The sequence below is a fragment of the Nyctereutes procyonoides genome, unplaced genomic scaffold (genome assembly GCF_905146905.1).
Source record: "Nyctereutes procyonoides isolate TBG_1078 unplaced genomic scaffold, NYPRO_anot_genome, whole genome shotgun sequence".
NCBI classification, from domain to species: domain Eukaryota; kingdom Metazoa; phylum Chordata; class Mammalia; order Carnivora; family Canidae; genus Nyctereutes; species Nyctereutes procyonoides.
Genome location: NW_026575052.1, coordinates 68,205,784 through 68,225,990, shown reverse-complemented (window position 1 = coordinate 68,225,990; position 20,207 = coordinate 68,205,784). Strand labels below are relative to the sequence as shown.

Below are 20,207 nucleotides of genomic sequence, written 5' to 3'. Positions count from 1 at the left end.
GGAACCACTGTGCACTGCTGGTGGGGACATAAAATGATGCAGCTGCTATGGAAAATAGTGCTGCAATTCAGAATTACCATATGACCTAGCAACTCCATTTCTGGGTATACACCCAAAAGAATTGAAAGCAGGGCTCAAAGAGATATTTGTCCATAGGACCATCACCACCCGTGGCCAAAAAGGTAGAAGCAACCCAAGTATCCATTGATGGGTGGATGGAAATGTAGAGTTGACCTACAATGAATAGGATTCAGCATTAAAAAGGAAAGGAATTCTGACACATGCTACAACATGGCTGAACTCAGGGACACTGTGCTGAGTGAAATAAGCCAGTCATGAAAGAACAAATACCATATGGTTCCACTTACATGAGGCATCTAACATAGTAAAGTCCATAGAGACAGAAGGTAGGATGGCAGTTGCCAGGACCGAGGGAGGGAAGAATGAGGAGTTATTGTTCAGTGGGTACAGAAATTCCCTTTTGTGAGACAAAAAGAGTTCCAGAGGTGGATGGTTGTGATGGTTGCACAGCTAAGTTAATGTACTTAAGGCCACCAAACTGGACACTTAAAGATAGTTATGGTGGGGACATCTGGGTGGCTCAGTGGTTGAGCATCTGCCTTTAGCTCAGGTCATGATCCCGGGGTCCTGGGATCGAGTCCTGCATCGGGCTCTCTGCCAGGGAGGCTGTTTTTCCCTCTGCCTATCTCTGCCTCTCTCTCTGTGTCTCTCATGAATAGATCAATAAACTCTTTAATTTTTTTTAAATGGTGATGGTGGTAAATCCTAAGTTATGTACATTTTACCACAGTTAAAAAAAAAAACAAACCAACCCAAATCTCAACTGAAGGATGCCTTCTCTCTGCAATCCAGGCTTTTGAGGGAGATTAGAAATGAAAGGAGGGAAAAACACACAGCTGAGGGATTGGATCTTGAATTTATGTGCAACTAATTACAAATATGCTTTTTTTTTTTAGAGTCACTTTTCTCTCAAGAAGGGAGCTGCAGCTTTGGGGATTGGAACAGACAGCGTGATTCTGATTAAATGTGATGAGAGGTGAGTGTGCATCTGCAGTCCTCATTGGTTAGCATTTTTCAACTTCCACACGTCTTAGATTTAGTTCCAAAACAGGCACTGACTACGGGGTGGCAAAACCACCTCCACCCCAGCTTGCCACTTGCTGTTTCTTTCTCACATGGGCTCTTGCTTGGAGCCCTGGGACGTGGTTCCTCAAAGCCATGGAGCCTGATGGCTCCTGACTAAATTGGAACCTTTGTTATATCAAAATATTTTACACCAAGAAAGTGCCAAGGGACATTCATCACCTGGGCACTTAAGCAACAACCAGTACTGTGAGCACTGATTTATGGAGGAGTCATCATCCTAGGCACTGTGGATTGGATTGTGTGAACTTGATGGACTGATTCCAGGATAGGGTGGGAGGTGGGGGACAGTTTAGTGAGCAGGAAGTAAATAATGCTCCCAGCAACTCATCCACTTTGTGCTGCAACCAAAGAGCTCTCTTAGGGAGAGAGCTTAATAGACACAAACCTCATAGGTGCTCTGGGAATGGGTGTAGGATTAAAAAGTATTTCCAGGGGGCACCTGGGCAGCTCAGTGGTTGAGCATCTGCCTGGGCTCAGGTCGTGATCTCGAGGTCCCGGGATCAAGTCCCGCATCGGGCTCTCTGCAGGGACCCTGCTTCTCCTTTGTCTGTGTCTCTGCCTCTCGCTCTATCTGTGTCTCTCATGAATAAATAAATGAAATCTTTTTAAAAAAAAAGTATTTTCAGCATATCTATGTAAATTTTCACAAGCTGATAGGTCTAGAATCTACAAAAACTTAATCTCCAAAGAATCGAGTCAGAAATTTTACTAAATTAAAAGGAAGCTACTCAATTAACCATTTATTTTTTCATATGCATTCATTAGACAGATATTTATGATTGCCCACCATATCATGAGGCTCCAGAAAAGCATAAGGCATAATCCTGGTTCCCTGACAGTATCTGATCCAAGGGAGATGGGGGTAGCACCAGAAGGAGACAGTTATATTGTTGAATCGTGGGGCACAGAGCACATACTCTGTACGTTGGTAAAGCTTGGAAGGTTCACACAGCAAGCTTGTGCTTTTGAAGGATTTGCAAAGTTAGGGATGAACTGAATGAATGGAGCGGGCAGCAAGGCTATTCCAGAGGACTGAACACCGTAAACAGAGCCCCAGAAGTAGGAATGAGCTTGTGGAGCTCTAGGAAAGGAACCTGAGCAGACGTGTCCGGGAGGAACAGCCTTGGCAAACCTGGTGGGCCACATGGGATTTTGAAAGTGCAACAAAACGAACTGATTAATGACTCTGGGAGGGAAAATTTTAAGTTCTTCCTACTTTCTTGTCCACGCCTTTACATTCTGGCCTAATCTTATCTGATTGTTTGCAATGAACATGTGTTACTTTAACAATTGGAAAGACTGATGTTTTCTTTTTCTTTGTGTGTGTATGAGGAAATGCTAAAGTTAGCATTTGAACTCGATGGATCAGTAATCAAGGTAACCTGAAAACATTTTTATCCGAGAAGGGCATGACAGAAACCATCCTTCAGGAAGCAAGGCTGAGGAGAGACCTGGTTCCGTGAGGCTGGGCATGAGGGTCTGGCAATAAGATGAGTGGGAAATTATATGTATGTATGTATGTATGTATACATATATATGTATTTTTATATATGTATATAATATATATTATATATATGTATACATATACACACACACACACATATATATGTATTTTTTAAAAGATTTTATTTATTTATTCATGAGAGGCACAGTGAGAGAGGCAGAAACATAGGCAGAGGGAGAAGCAGGCTCCCTGCAGGGAGCCTGATGTCACCCTCGATCCCAGGACCCCAGGATCACGCCTTGAGCCAAAGGCAGACGTTCAACTGCTGAGCCATCCAGGTGTCCCAGAACTGCTTATATTTTTAAGACTACCAGTACTATCAGATATTTAAGAACTGAGATTTGAGAAGAAAACTGGCACAGCCACAAAAATGCTAACTGGGAATAAAGGTTTAGATGACTTTAATATATTTCTTAATCTGTAGCCAACTTTTATAAGGAGCCTAGAATTCAGGGAAAGATCGTCTAGACGGGCCCTGTTACCTGACCCACTCAGTCTTCTAGTCTAGCCTGGTTGGCAGGTGTTCTTGACTTGAACCGCAGTGGGCTGAGGGATGACCTGGGAGAACAGAGAGTACTCTTCATACCACTGCTCAAGGCATGGATATTGCTGCTTCTACTCCAGTGAGAATCAGGTTATTTCATTAAGTGGTCTTGAAATGAACCCACCAAACCAGCCAGCGAGGCATTCCTGGGAGCCAGAGGCTGGGCTGAGGACTACTGAGTGTCTGAGGGCAGGATCATACTCCAAAGAGAACAGGGAGCACAGGCAGGCTGCCAGGAGCAGACACCAGAAGATGTCTGTCATTCACCAACAGCAGAGAAAGGAGTGGAAAACAAAGAATGCTGGGAAACCAGTAAAGTCTAGAATCAGAGACTTAGCCATGTCACCTCAAATCTTCAGATCAAAGAATTTTATGTCAACAATTTTAGAAGCCATTAGAAAAACTTAAGATACAATGTTAAAAATTATTGTTTTTTTCTTTCAGAAAATATCTCACTATCCCTTATAATGCCCCCACATACACCCATTGGGAGAGTAGAGAGGGAGGGGACTACAGGGCAGCTAGGCAAGGGGGTCTTTTTCTCTTTCTGCTCATGAGCCTTGTGGAATGGGGAAGAGAGTAGAGAGTAATACGGAGGAGAAGGAAAGAAAAAAATGTATAAGAAATAAAAGGTGGGAGAAAAAAGGCCCCGGAGATTAAAAAAAAAAAAAATTGGAGTTAAAGTGTGAAGTGAAGAAAGGAAGTACAGTTGACCCTTGAAAACATGGGGGTCAGGAGCACTGACCTCTCTACCCTATGCAGTTGAAAATTCACATATAACCTTTGACTCCTCCTGAAACTAAACTACTAAGAGCCTACTGTTGACCAGAAGCCTTACTGATAACATAGTCAATTAATACATATTTTGTATGTTTTATATATATTACATACTATAGTCTTTCAATGAAATCATTTGTTTTTTAGAGAAAACAAAATGTTAACAAAATCATAAGGAAAATACATTTATAGTACTGTACTGTATTTATCAAAAAATACCCACAGACAAAAAAAATATCCGTGTGTAGGGGCACCCAGCTGGCTCAGTTGGTGGAACGTGCAACTCTTGATGTTGAGGTTATGAATTTGAGCCCCACAATGGGTGTAGAAATTAGACAAAACTTTTAAAATCTTAAAAAAAATAATATCCACATGTAAATGGACCCACATATTTCAAGGTCAGCAAGAACAGGGAAAGGTGAGTGGAACAGGAAGCACATGAGACCTTTAAAGAGGAATAAGTGGTGTTTTTACCATCTGAAAAGAAATCTATGCTTAGTTAAAAAAAATACAAAACAACGGGAAAACCATCATTCCACCACCCAAACAGCATCACTAACACCGTATTGTTAGTGATCTCTTTTTCCAAGCATAAAAGTTTGGGGTTTTTTCTTTTCCTGTTTTAATTTACATATTTGTGATGGTGTTTCTTTTTCTAACTAGACATGATAAGTATTTTTTTCATGTTACTGCAAACATACCTAACTACATAACATGAAAAAGCATGTACTTTTGAAGGGTAGGTTCTGGAGCTGGACTGTTTGAGTCCCTGTCTTCCCAGTCTGGTCTCAGCTCTAGCTTGGGTAAATCCTTCTCTGCGCCTCAATTTTCTTATCCAAAAAAAGTAAAAAGTAAGAACCCTGCTTCATAGACTTGTTACGAAGATTAAATGTGTTAACAAAAGGTAAAATACTAAAAATGATATGTAGTGGTAGAAAACAAACACAAAATATTACTCTCCTCCTGTTCATTTCCCTGTTTCTGGTACTGCTGTTGTAAATAACCCTTCTATCCTTCATTGAACATTTGTATGTGCCCAGGCTTCTCCATTTATCATTATTTCTCAGTATAATTGCTAATTTAAATTATATGAATATTCTTTTTTAAAATATTTTATTCATTTATTCCTGAGAGACACAGAGAGAGAAAGAGGCAGAGACAGACAGAGGGAGAAGCAGGCTCCATGCAGGGAGCCTGATGTGGGACTTGATCTCAGGACTTCAGGATTACGCCCTGGGCCAAAGGCAGGTGCTAAACTACTGAGCCACCCAGGGATCCCTTATATGAATATTCTTTTTTTTAAATTTTTATTCATTTATGATAGTCACAGAGAGAGAGAGAGGCTCAGAGACATAGGCAGAGGGAGAAGCAGGCTCCATGCACCGGGAGCCCGATGTGGGATTCGATCCTGGGTCTCCAGGATCGCGCCCTGGGCCAAAGGCAGGCGCCAAACCGCTGCGCCACCCAGGGATCCCTTATATGAATATTCTTAAGGAAAGTGATACCTCAGGCCATATTGCCTTTCGAAAGGTTTTGCCAATTTGTTCTCCTAGCAGTATCGTTTGAGAGCTTGTTGGTGGGCGGTTGGGAATTAAAGCTGTGTTGGTAGCTACATGTAGTCTTTAATTCTAAATTGATAATTCACATCATCTCTATAAAACGTGTTTAAGATTGAGAGGCCTAATGGAATTAAGTGTTTGGAATTGGGAACCAAAGAGCAGACTTTGGACAGTCACCTGTAGCCATCATTCCAGTCAGAGTCATTTAAAACATGCTTGGCAGCCATTTTTTTTTTTATTAACCACGTCCTGTGAAAGTCAGATATGTGGTTCAGAAAAGCACTTGAGGCTGACAAAGTGCATACCTAGTGTGCTTTGCAAAGTTCATCCAGGTTTTACAAAGCACGAACCTGGACCTGTTCTTGAAGATTTGAAGACAAGATTTGTTCTTGAAGGTTTGAAGACACATTTCTTAGTTACTCTTTCTGACTCTGCACATTAGTTTGTCGGTGGCGGGGCGAGAGGTTTTATCTTGTTCTGCAGACAATTGACTTAGTAGGAAGCTCACAATGAAGGGAAATGTCCTAGTAAAGAATATCTGTGCCTTTCTAACAATAAGCCTGAAGTTACATATGGAAGAAAATACTGCAAAATACTGTCTCTCAATTAGTAATCACAGGGGCTCAGTTTAGTAACCTATGTTGTGCCCAAGATCGCGAATCCGAGAAACCACCAAGGAGCCCACACCGATGCAAACACACGAGGGTTTATTTACAAGCTCGAGCCTGGGTCCAAGTACACCCAACACAGCGGAGCAGGGACTTGGACCCCGAGACTAAGAGGCTTAGCAACTTTATAGGGGCCAGTGTCCAATGGGATAGCAGAAAGTTGCACAGTCATGCTGGTCCACTCACAGGTGGCCGATTGAATTACATTTTACCCTAAAGTATCCATTTGAACTGGCCTATCACTGAGCCGCATTTCCTGTTAGGGTGTGCCCTGATCTTTGACTAGGGCAGGGCAGTACCCTAAGCAATAAGCAGGTCAGCACAAGGCAGGTGCAGCACAAAATAGAGTCAGTCCTGCTCTGCTTGTCCAGGGGTAGGGGATTTTGTTAAATTTCCTGGGTCCCACACCTATTCAAAGTGAGACTTGGTTCTCAGTTAAAACAAAGAAAGAGAAATATATAATAAATGTTCATTTGTTTGGAAAAGGTTCAAAGTTGAAAATAAAAAAATATATTAACTTTATTACTCTAATAAGTAAAATAAGGCAATGGAAAACCTTATTTCACCACAGCTTACATTTGAATGTGAGCTATCATAACTAAAAAGAGTGCTCTATTTTTGTAAAAAATAATTTAATTAATCATTAAATTCAAGAGAAAAATGTATTAAATGAATCTTCAATTTCATAGTTCTAAGTTTAAGATTTCTTTTTCCTTATAAGCAAAAAGTTGAATCTTCACAGTAATGGATTAGTGAATTTTTACTCAAGTGTCATTGGGTCTCATATTTGCAAATTTTGAATTAGTGGAATCAAGATTCTGCATTGATAGTGTCTAAGGATAGAAAGGTTATGAGTTAATATCTAGAAAAAAATAAATATTTGTAAAAGAAACTGAGTGATATTTCAGAATTGGATTGGGCCACTGAGCAAAAAGATGTTCCCCAAAGGTTCAGACAGGGGAAGGGAGAAAACTTCTATGAATGATAATTTGGAAGAATACAGAGATCTTATATGATGGAAGTGGGAGCTTTCTAAGCACCTTCTTCTGGCTGTAAGAAGTGGCCTTGGTTAGGAACACAGTGGTAAACAAGGTGGACATAGTCACAGAGGCTATAAAACTTAGTCTGCAGAGGCAGACTTTGAAACAAGTGGCAACAGTTGAGAAAGATATGTGCTGTGAGAGGGGAAGTACATGTTGCTATTGATACACATCTAGTTCTACATCCAGATGGAAGATGATGGGAATTAGCCAGATGAAAAGGAAAGAATGTTCCAGGCAGAAAACCATGCCACATTCTAAGCCATGAATGTGAGGGAAGCTGACTTATCCAAAGAACTGAAAAAGAAGTTCTGGAAGGAAGTGCTCAGAATGACCTTGTCATGAAGGATTTCATGAGCCATGTTAAACTGTTTGGACTTTAGGTTTAAAGACACAAGATGCCACTGAAGGGTTTTGAGCAGCAAAGCAACATCATATTTTAGCATTAGAAAGTTCATTTTAAATGCGGAGTGAAGTACAGATTGGAGGCTAGAAGGTGGTGGCTGTGGTAGTGATATGAGTAGATGCTAAATGGTAGGCTGACCTGATGGAGATGAATGCTGAAATTAATAGGTATTATTCACTGATGGGTGTGCAGGTTGAGAGAAGAGTCAAGAATGAATACCAGGCTTCTAGCTTGCCAGCTAGGTCCATGTGGTGCTGTTCTCTGAGATAAGGAACCCTGGCCAAAGTGAGAAGTTCAGAGTTGAAGATGTTGAGTTTGAAAAAGTGATGAGACATCCAAGTGAGGGTGTCAAGTAGGCATTTGGAAATATGAGCCTGAGGCTCTGAAGTTACACTCCAAGACCCACATAGAGTGGGCCCAGGAAAGAACTCTAAGGATCATCCACATTCCAGGGACAAGCAGAGTTAGAAGAGCCTGCGGTGGAGACTTAGAAGCAGCAGTCAGAGTCGTTGGAAGGTAATCAAGAATCAGGAACTGGGGGCCTTGAGAGTCTTTCTAGAAGAAGTGGTTAAGGGTCATCAAATGCTACCAATAGATGAAATAAGAGTCAACAACTACCTGTCAGCTTTACTTATCAGGGGGTGGCTGGTGAATTTGGGAAGACTAGCTTCAATAGAGGGGTGAAGGCAGAAGGTAGTTTGCAGCAGGTGAAGGGTGGGTAGGAGGGAAGGGAAGGGAGAGCAGATTATAGACAGCATCTCTAGAGATTGAGCCATGAAGGGAAGCAGGAAGGATGGAAGCTGTAGGGGTTTTGAATTCAGGATGGTTTTGGGTTTCATTGTTTTAAGGAGGGTACTTAAGGTATATTTAACTGTGAGACCAAAGACCTGCTAGGCAAGAACTATGAATTCTATGAAAAGAAGGGATACAATAGATAGCTTAATTTCTCTTGGGAGTTCCTTATTCCATTGGCAAAGTTGTGTAGGAGCTTCCTCTGAAGATCTCACAAGAACTCTGCAGTTATCTTACATTATACAACTGGAAAGAAACATGGGAGAGAGACCAGGAATGGCTCTGAAGGGCAGAGGAAAGGGTAGGGGCCTATGAGTAGGGATGGGGCAAAGCCCTAGACTTATAAGAGCTGAGAGCTGTGAACAGATTTCAATTCAGAAACCCTCAGGATTGCCAAGGTTCTTAGACATTAACACATCCAACCTTTCTTTTTTCACTTTGTATTTTGTGAATTGTATATATGCATTTTATATATATGTTTATGTGTGTGTATATATATGTGTATATATATATATACATATATATATAATTCCACATTTTCCTTATCCATTCATCTGTTGATGACACTTAAGCTGCTTCCATATCTTGCCTATTGTAAATAATGCTACAATAAACATAAGAGTGCATATATTTTTTTGAATTGGTGCTTTCATTTTTGGGGGCTAAATACCCAGTAGTGGAATTATTGGATCATATGGTATTTCTTTTTAATTTTTTGAGGAAACTCCATACTGCTTTTCACAGTAGCTGCACCAGTTTGCATTCCCACCAACAGCGAATGAGGATTCTCTTTCTTCACATCCTCACCAATACCAACTCATCCTCATCAACTTATTTTGATTCTAGCCATTCTAACTGGTCTAAGGTTTTGATTTGCATTTTCCTGATGATGAGTGATGTTGAGCATCTTTTCATGTGTCTGTTGGCCATCTGTATGTCTTCTTCAAAAAAATGTCTATTCAGATCCTCTGCCCATTTTAAATTGAATTACTTGGGGTTTTTTTGGTATTGACTTCTGTAAGTTCCTTAATATTTTGTGTACCCTTTTATCAGATATGTCATTTGCAAATATCGTCTCCCATTCAGTAGGTTGTCTTTTTGTTTTGTTAATGGTTTCCTTTGCTGTGCAAAAGCTTTTTTATTTTGATGTAGTCCCAGTAGTGTATTTTGCTTCTGTTTCCTTTACCTTCGGAGACGTATTTAGAAAAATGGTGATATGGCCAATGTCAGAGAAATTACTGCCTGTGTTCTCTACTAGATTTTTATGGTTTCAGGTGTCAGGTTTAGGTCTTTTTAATCCATTTTGAGTTTTGATATACATGCTTTAGAGTTCTCTTTCTCTCCATGTATATAATTCAACATTGTATCTTGAACATTATGAATATTTGAATATTACAAATACAAATTATATGTGTATTATAGATACAGTTTTTTTCTGAGCCATCTAAGAATTCCTTACAAATGTGATACCATTTCCCCTTAATACTTCAATGTGCATTTCATCACCTAAGAAGAAGGATATTTACTTAAATAATTACAGTACAATGATTAAAATCATATCTGACATTGGCACAAGACTATTATTTAATTGATACACCTTATTCAAATTTCACTAATTGTCCCAATAATATTCTATAGGCTATGTTTTTCCCAGTCCAAGCTCACACATTACATTCAGTTGTCATATCTCTTTAGTTTCCTTTCATCTGCAACATTTCCTCCTCCTTCCTTTGTCTTTCATGACACTGATGTTTTTGTAGGGTGCATTTATTTTGTAGAATATTTCTTAATTTGGGTTCATCTCGTATTTTCTCATGGTTAGATTCAGGCAATGCATTTTAGGGAGGAATTCCAGGGAGGTGATCCTTGTCTTTCTTAGTTATTCCCCCTTGGGAAGTTTGTCATATTATTAGTAACGTCAGCATTGACCACTTGATTGAGGTAGTGTCTGCCAAGTTTTGCCCTGTAAAATGATTCTCTACTTTGTAGTTTATCTTGTAGGTGATACTTTGAAACTATTTAAATATTCTGTTGCTCCTGAAACATTCACTCTCTAGTTAGCATCCATTGAAGATTATTGCCTGAATTATGATTATGATGGTTGCAAAATAGTGATGTTCTAACTCTCTCATTACTTCTCTATTTATTTGTTCCTGTCACTCTACTACTGTAAGGAAGACCTCTCCCCACTCCGTGTAAAATCATATATTCACCATCAGGGTGGCCTCACAGGTGCTTTTAGAAATTAGTTCTCTCTAGCACTCTCTCCCATTCTCTCCCCATTTTTCCATCTCGTATTCCTCCCTTTGGGGTTTCCTTTAAATTATCTAACTTGCTGTAAAGCCGTAGAGGAAACAAATCTGAGCAAGATACGTGAAACCTGGCTGGCAGAAGACTGGAAGAGTCGCTGGCCTTCCTAGATCCCATGTAACATGAGATCTCTGTTAAGTATTTTGATTAATAGTTGTCTACCACAAAATGAACACTTATGTTTCTGTATAAATTTTAGTTTTTTAGTTTAACATGTCTCTTAGCTTTACAACTTACAGTTAGATAACATTTCCTTGTGCTTGTTAAGTACCACGCTTTATCATTCAATTGATTTGAACAATTGAAAGCATAAATAATCTGGAGTCATTATATTCTCGTGTTAAATTAGCTGAATTGTGGCCAGCATCTGAAAATGGTTAGGGAAGCTAATTAACTCTTTCAGGTCCTTCGGGACCTATTGAGCACACTGTAATAGGGAAGACTTCACAGAGACCCTGAATCAATTATTATTGAGCAGGGCTGGAGTAAGCCTTGTTCTGAGTGTCATATTTCCTATGGGTTTAGACGCAGAAAACTCCGAGGTCCTAGAGGTGTATGTGCTTCATTATGTCCTATATCAGGAAGCCCAGGTGGCTCAGTGGTTTAGCGTAACCTTCAGTCCAAGGCCTGATCCTGGAGACCCGGGATCGAGTCCCACGTCGGGCTCCCTGCATGGAGCCTGCTTCTCCCTCTGCCTGTGTCTCTGCCTCTCTCTCTGTGTCTCTCATGAATAAATAAATAAAATCTTTTAAAAAGGATTATAAAATAATAATAGCTGGCACTTAGTGAGTGCTTATTATGTGCCAGGCAGATTCCCAAGCACTTTACACAATTGATCTAATTAATTCATTTATTAGAGACACAGAACTGTATATCCTCTCACATTTACCTCGTGCTGACATAGTTTGTGAGGAGTATCTATGTACACAACAGTCCTAAGCAGTAGGGTGAGTTCACCTTTCTCTGTCTGATTTATAACCCTGGCAGAGGGGCAGCATTTCCACGACCACCTAGCTGGAAAGTAAAGAATCAGGGTTTGGACTCAGAAAAGAACTCTTAGTGTTTGCCAATTAAACATAGTCCTTTGTCTTCTTTCCCCAGATTTTTAAATTATGGTAAAATGCACATAAAATTTCCCATCTTAGCCATGTTTAAGGATACAGTTCAGTGATACAAATGAACGTCTGTTGTCACACACCCATCATCACTATCCATCTCCAAAACTCTTTTCATCTTGCAAAACCGAAACTCCATATCTATTCAACACAAACTCCCCATTCCTCTCTCTCCCCGCCCCCTGGCAACCACATTCTACTTTCTGTCTCTGTGAATTCAACCACTCTAGGTAACTGACTCTTTTTTTGTCTTTTTGTGATTGACTGATTTCACTTAGCATGGCGTTCTCAAGGTGCATCCATGATGAAGTGAATGCCATCCATTCCTTCCTTTTTAGGGCTGAATAATATTTCCTTGTATGTATATACCACTTGGATTGCTTCCACATTTGGGCTATTCACAATAGTGAATAGTGCTGCTCTGGCCCTGGGTGTGCAAATAGCTCATTGAGCCTTGCTTCTAATTCTTTTGGGCATATACTCAGAAGTGGAATTGACAGGTAATGTGGCAATTCTATTCTTAATTTTTTGAGAACTGACATATCGTTTTCCATAGTGGCTACACTATTTGACATTTCCACCAATAACGCATAAGCATTCCAACTTCTTCACATCCTTGCCAGCATTTGCTGTTTTCTGGTTTCTTTGTGTTTTGTTTTGTTTTGTTTTGTTTTATAGTAGTCATCCAAATGAATGTAAGGCAGTATTTCATCCTGGTTCTGATCTGCATTTCTTTAATTAATGATGTTGAACACCTTTTTGTGTGCTTACTATTTGTACATCTTTTTTAGAGAAATGTCTATCCAAGTCCTTTGCCCATTTAAAAAATAATTTTACATATTTATTTTTACTTTTGAAGATTTATATTTCTGGTATAAATCTGACAAATTGAGGTATAACTGACAAATAAAAATTGTGTGTATTCAAGGTGTACAATATATGACTTGAGATACATATACATACACTGTAAAATGATTACCAGAATCAAGCTAATAACATATATATCACCTCACACAGTTACCATTTGTGAGGGGAGGAGTATGTGGTGAGAATTCTTAAGACCCACTCTCTTTGGGATGCCTGGGTGGCTCAGCGGTTAAGCGTCTGCCTTCGGCTCAGGGCATGATCCTGGAGTTCTGGGTTGGAGTCCCATATCGGACTTTAATGTTAATTTCATATCCTACAATTTTATTAAATTTATTAGTTCTAACAGTTTTTTTTTTTTGTAGAGTCTTTAGGGCTTTCTATATATAAGATCATGTCATCTGCAACAGAGACAATTTAACTTCTTCCTTTCCAATTTGAATGTTTTTGTTTTTGTTTCTCTTTCTTGCATAATTGCTCTGGCTAGGACTTCTAGTACTATGTTGAATAGAAGTGATAAGAGTTAGGCACTCTTGCTTTCTTCCTGATCTTAGAGGAAAATCCTTCAGCTTTTAATCATTTAGTATATTGTTACTTACAGGATTGTCATATATGGCTTTCATTGTGTTGAGGTAGAGTCTCTCTAACTCCAGTTGAGAGTTTTTATCGTGAAAGGATGTTGAATTTTGTCAAATGTTTTTTCTATATCTATTGAGATAATCATATGATTTCCATCCATCATTCTGTTAATGTTGTGTATCAAACTGATTGATCTGCAGATGTTGAACCTCCTTGCAACCCAGGGATAATTCCCACTTGATTATTGTGTATTACCCTTTTAATATTGCTGAATTTGGTTTGCTAGTCTTTCATGAGAATTTTGCATCTATGTTCATCTGAGATATTGGTCTATAATTTTCTTTTCTTGTAGTGTCCGTATCTGGCTTTGGTTTGTGTTCTAGCATATGATCTATTCTGAAAAATGTCTATATACACTTGAGAAAAATGTATATCTGCTGTTGTTGGGGAGAATATTATAAATGTGCCTCTTATGTGCATTTGGTCATCTTTGAATTGGGGCTTTTGTTGTGGAATTTAAGGAGTGCTTTATATATTTGAGATGTTAGTCCTTTACCGGATTTTGCAAAAATTTGTAAATACTTTCTTACATTCTGTGGGATGCATTTTTACTCTGTCAATAGTGTTTTTTAATGCACAAGAGGTTTTCATTTTTGTGAAGTCCAATTTGTAGATTTTTCCTTTTGTTATTTGTGCCTTTGGCATCATATCCATTTTGCCTTTGGCAAAATATCCACTGCCAAATCCAATGTCATGAAGCTTTTGCCCTATGTTTTTTTCTAAGAGTTTTATAGTTTTAGCTTTTACATTCAGGTCTCTGACCCATTTTGGACTAATTTTTGTATATGGTGTTAGGTAAGGGATGGCTTCTTCTTTTTTAAAAAAGCAAACATAATATTCTTTCTTATTTTCCTACAATTATAATTTTTTATAATATTCTTTCCAGAGACAGCACATATTCTTTGTAGAAAAGCTGGAAAATAGGAGGATTTAGGCATAATCTCTTATAATTCTTTGGTGCATATAGTTCCAAATACATTATATATATTTAAACACAAAACCTACTGATTAGAAACTTGTTTTTTATATAATAAAATACTATCGGCAAATTTCATGTCATTAGAAATTCTCCAAGACAATTTTAATTACTATTTAATAACCTGTTGTTTGGAATTTATATTGCATAACAAGTCTGTTGTTACACACTTAAGCCACTTTAAATTTCTACTATTTAAAAAATTGCTGATATACATATCGGTGTGGATAAATACTTGCACACATACTTATATTATTTTCTTAGGATAAATTCCTAAAAATAGAATTTATGAGCCCTGGACTGTCTGTACTAAGAGTTAGGATACTTGCTGGCATGTTGCCCTTCAGAAAAGAACCAACCAGTTTACACTCCTCCAAAGCCGTATGGTGACTGCTCACCATGTTATTACTAATCCTAAAAACTAAAACTTTAAATGACCTATGTCAATTTGATGAGTGGAAACCTTTCTTTATTATTTATATTTTCATTTGCATTTTCAATAATTAGCAAAGTTGAGCATCTTATGCTTATCAGCCATTCATAGTTGAAAAAAGAACACAAAGCCCTTTTTGTCATGTATGTTCCAAATGTATCATTTGCTTTCAATTTAATGTATGGTATTTACAAAAATATTCCATTTTTTGGTAGTCAGGGCTATCAATTATTCATTTTCTACTTCTGGTGTCTTTTCTAGAAAGTCTACCTCATTCTTAGTACATGCTAATATTCATCTTTTTTCCTGGAAATTTTATATTATTAATTTAATAGTTGATCTAACTGAAATTTATTTTGATCTGTGGTATTGGAGAGATATATAATTATTTTTTAATTTTTTTATTCACTTAGTTTTTTGCCAAATATTGTCCCAATACCATGTGAGATCAAACAAAATGATTTCATCACTTTCTAGTCTTCTATTTTTGTTGCACTGATTTGCCTATTTGGCTCAATCTCAATCCTTTATAACCACTATAGTGTTATAATCTACCCTCTAGTAGAGAAAAATCTGTCCCCTGTCCTCTTTAATTGGATATACTTAATTATGGTTTTTACCTAGTTGTACTTTAGAATTATTTTCTCAGGCCCCCATTCCCCTAAAACTCCCAGTGGGGAACCAGATAGAATTGTGTTACATTTAGAGATCAATATATATATTTGCAATGTGGAGTTTTCTCATCAAAGAACATGTATCTCTCCACTTATTCAAATCTCTTTTTGCATCCTTTGGTAAAGATCTGTGTTTCTCTTCTTATATATTATTTCAGTTTACTCATTTACAGTTTCAAGTACTAATTATTATTTTACCTCCCTTCCATTCTTTGTATTCTTGCAACAACTTGTACTTGGTTCCATGTTAATCTGTAATTTCCTCTGTATTATATATATTTTTAAAGGTTTTATTTGTTTATTCATGAGAAACACAAAAAGAGAGGCAGAGACGTAAGCAGAGAGAGAAGCAGTGTCCCTGTAGGAACCCTGATGTGATACTTGATCCCAAGACCCTGGGATCATGACCTGAGCCAAAGGCAGATGCTCAACCACTGAGCCACCCAGGTCCCCATCTCTATTATATTTTCAAACATATTCAGGATTTTATGGCTATCTATAAGATATACTGAGAAGTTTTTCTGGGCTACCTTTGAAAGATTTTCCTTTTAGAATTAACTAGCTTCTAGAAATAAATCCAGCATCTTCCTGTTGTCTTCTCTGTAAGAATTTAGAGGTCATTATCTGCCCATAGTAGACTTGTTAAAATTCACTATTAAAACATCTGGGCCTGTCATTTTGAGGGTAGTTTTTGGTAACTTTTTCCCTTACTTACTTCTTGATTATTTTTTTTCAAATTTCCTATATATTCTTCAATCACTGCTTATAATTTACATTTTAGTAGGAAAAAATTATCTATTTCCTCAAAAATTTTAAGATTAGCACAAAGCTCTATATAGAATTTCTTATAATACTAAAATATATTTTCCTATAACTTATTTTTTATTTCAAATATTACATCTTTTCCCTTTACTGAACTAATCAGATATTTGTATATTCACTAATCTTTTCAATATACCAGCTTCTGAATTTACTAATTCAGTCTACATTATAAAGTTTCTAATTCATTGAAAAATTCATTCATTCTCTCTACCTACATTGTTTGTTTATAATTTTTTAGCTTCTTGGATTAAATATTTAGTTTAGTTATGCTTATCAACTGGGTTTTTTTTAAAGATTTTATTTATTCATTCATGAGAGACACAGAAAGAGAGACAGAGACACAGGCAGAGGGAGAAACAGGGAGTTCACTGTGGGACTCAATCCCAGGACCCTGGGATCATGCCCTGAGCCAAAAGCTCAACCACTGAAACACCCAGGCACCCATGTTCTCTGTTATTTAATTTCAAAAGCATGTCAGACTATTAATTTTCCTCTGAGAATGATTTAGGATGCTTCTCATATTTTTATATGTAGTATTTCCATGTCATTAATGTTTAATGATCTATAATTGCAGTATGATATCTTCCCTGACTCAGAGTTTATTTAGAAGAGCTAAGTACACTTTTTTACGTGGTGAATTGAACTTCCTATCACAATCCCTTATTTTCTCTACCAGTGTGTTCAGGAGAGAGGAGTGGCAGTTTGGGGACTTGAGGTAGTGATGAGAGATGGTCAGCATGCACCCTCTTGCCCATAGACACTACCCTTGCCACATACTTCCTTGTGAGCTCTAATGCTGGCACGCAATGGCAGCAATCCACAGGTTTTTTTTTAAATAATAAAGTTATTTTTTATTGGTGTTCAATTTGCCAACATACAGAATAACACCCAGTGCTCATCCCGTCAAGTGCCCACCTCAGTACCCGCCACCCAGTCACCCCCACCCTCCTCCCATTCCCCCTCCCCTAGTTCGCTTCCCAGAGTTAGGAATCTTCCATGTTCTGTCTCCCTTTCTGATATTTCCTACCCATTTCTTCTCCCTTCCCCTCTATTCATTTCACTATTATTTAATTCCCCAAATGAATGAGACAATATAATGTTTGTCCTTCTCCGATTGACTTATTTCACTCAGCATAATACCCTCCAGTTCCATCCACGTTGAAGCAAATGGTGGGTATTTGTCGTTTCTAATGGCTGAGTAATATTCCATTGTATACATAAACCACATCTTCTTCATCCATTCATCTTTCAATGGACACCGAGGCTCCTTCCACAGTTTGGCTATTGTGGACATTGCTGCTAGAAACATCGGGGTGCAGGTGTCCCGGTGTTTCATTGCATCTGTATCTTTGGGGTAAATCCCCAGCAGTACATTGCTGGGTCATAGGGCAGGTTTATTTTTAACTTAGAGGAACCTCCACACAGTTTTCCAGAGTGGCTGCACCAGTTCACATTCCCACCAACAGTGCAAGAGGGTTCCCTTTTCTCCGCATCCTCTCCAACATTTGTGGTTTCCTGCCTTGTTAATTTTCCCCATTCTCACTGGTGTGAGGTGGTATCTCATTGTGGTTTTGATTTGTATTTCCCTGATGGCAAGTGATGTGGAGCATTTTCTCATGTGCGTATTGGCCATGTCTATGTCTTCCTCTGTGAGATTTCTGTTCATGTCTTTTGCCCATTTCATGATTGGATTGTTTGTTTCTTTGGTGCTGAGTTTAATAAGTTCTTTATAGATTTTGGAAACTAGCCCTTTATATGATAGGTCATTTGCAAATATCTTCTCCCATTCTGTAGGTTGTCTTTGAGTTTTGTTGACTGTATCCTTTGCTGTGCAAAAGCTTCTTATCTTGATGAAGTCCCAATAATTCACTTTTGCTTTTATTTCTTTTGCCTTCGTGGATGTATCTTGCAAGAAGTTACTGTGGCCGAGTTCAAAAAGGGTGTTGCCTGTGTTCTCCTCTAGGATTTTGATGGAATCTTGTCTCACATTTAGATCTTTCATCCATTTTGAGTTTATATTTGTGTATGGTGTAAGAGGGTGGTCTAGTTTCATTCTTCTGCATGTGGATGTCCAATTTTCCCAGCACCATTTATTGAAGAGACTGTCTTTCTTCCGGTGGATAGTCTTTCCTCCTTTGTCGAATATTAGTTGACCATAAAGTTGAGGGTCCACTTCTGGATTCTCTATTCTGTTCCATTGATCTATGTGCCTGTTTTTGTGCCAGTACCACACTGTCTTGATGACCAGAGCTTTGTAGTACAACCTGAAATCTGGCATTGTGATGCCCCCAGCTATGGTTTTCTTTTTTCTTTTTTTTAATTTTTTTTAATTTTTATTTATTTATGATAGTCAGAGAGAGAGAGGCAGAGACATAGGCAGAGGGAGAAGCAGGCTCCATGCACCGGGAGCCTGACGTGGGACTCGATCCCGGGTCTCCAGGATCGCGCCCTGGGCCAAAGGCAGGTGCTAAACCGCTGCGCCACCCAGGGATTCCCCTGGCTATTCGGGGTCTTTTCTGATTCCACACAAATCTTAAAATAATTTGTTCTAACTCTCTGAAGAAAGTCCATGGTATTTTGATAGGGATTGCATTAAACGTGTAAATTGCCCTGGGTAACATTGACATTTTCACAATATTAATTCTGCCAATCCATGAGCATGGAATATTTTTCCATCTCTTTGTGTCTTCCTCAATTTCTTTCAGAAGTGTTCTATAGCTTTTAGGGTATAGATCCTTTACCTCTTTGGTTAGGTTTATTCTTAGGTATCTTATGCTTTTGGGTGCAATTGTTAAATGGGATTGACTCCTTAATTTCTCTTTCTTCAGTCTCATTGTTAGTGTATAGAAATGTCACTGACTTCTGGGCATTGATCTTGTATCCTGCCACACTGCCAAATTGCTGTATGAGTTCTAGCAATCTTGGGGTGGAGGCTTTTGGGTTTTCTACGTAGAGTATCATGTCATCTGCGAAGAGGGAGAGTTTGACTTCTTCTTTGCCAATTTGAATGCCTTTTATGTCTTTTTGTTGTCTGATTGCTGAGGCTAGGACTTCCAGTACTATGTTGAATAGCAGTGGTGAGAGTGGACATCCCTGTCTTGTTCCTGATCTTAGGGGAAAGGCTCCCAGTGTTTCCCCGTTGAGAATGATATTTGCTGTGGGCTTTCTGTAGATGGCTTTTAAGATGCTGAGGAATGTTCCCTCTATCCCTACACTCTGAAGAGTTTTGATCAGGAATGGATGCTGTGTTTTGTCAAATGCTTTCTCTGCATCTAATGAGAGGATCATATGGTTCTTGTTTTTTCTCTTGCTGATATGATGAATGATATTGATTGTTTTACGAGTGTTGAACCAGCCTTGTGTCCTGGGAATAAATCCTACTTCGTCATGGTGAATAATTTTCTAACATGGTACTGTTGGATCCTATTGGCTAGTATCTTGTTGAGAATTTTTGCATCCATGTTCATCAGGTATATTGGTCTGTAATTCTCCTTTTTTGGTGGGGTCTTTGTCTGGTTTTGGAATTAAGGTGATGCTGGCTTCATAGAACGAATTTGGAAGTACTCCATCTCTTTCTACCTTTCCAAACAGCTTTAGTAGAATAGGTATGGTTTCTTCTTTAAACGTTTGATAGAATTCCCCAGGGAAGCCATCTGGCCCTGGACTTTTGTGTCTTGGGAGGTTTTTGATGACTGCTTCAATTTCCTCCCTGGTTATTGGCCTATTCAGATTTTCTATTTCTTCCTGTTCCAGTTTTGGTAGTTTGTGCCTTTCCAGAAATGCGTCCATTTCTTCTAGATTGCCTAATTTATTGGCGTAGAGCTGTTCATAATATGTTTTTAAAATCGTTTGTATTTCCTTGGTGTTGGTAGTGATCTCTCCTTTCTCATTCATGATTTTATTAATTTGAGTCTTCT

General features: G+C 38.4%; 1 protein-coding gene across 1 annotated transcript in view; it reads left to right on the top strand.

Moving 5' to 3' along the window:
• Positions 1-20,207, top strand: part of GAD2 (glutamate decarboxylase 2) — an 86,041-nt gene that overhangs the window by 22,369 nt on the left and 43,465 nt on the right. The window contains exon 8 of the mRNA XM_055331063.1: positions 978-1,057. Within this exon, the coding sequence (XP_055187038.1) occupies positions 978-1,057 (80 nt within the window). The remainder of the gene's footprint in view (positions 1-977; positions 1,058-20,207) is intronic.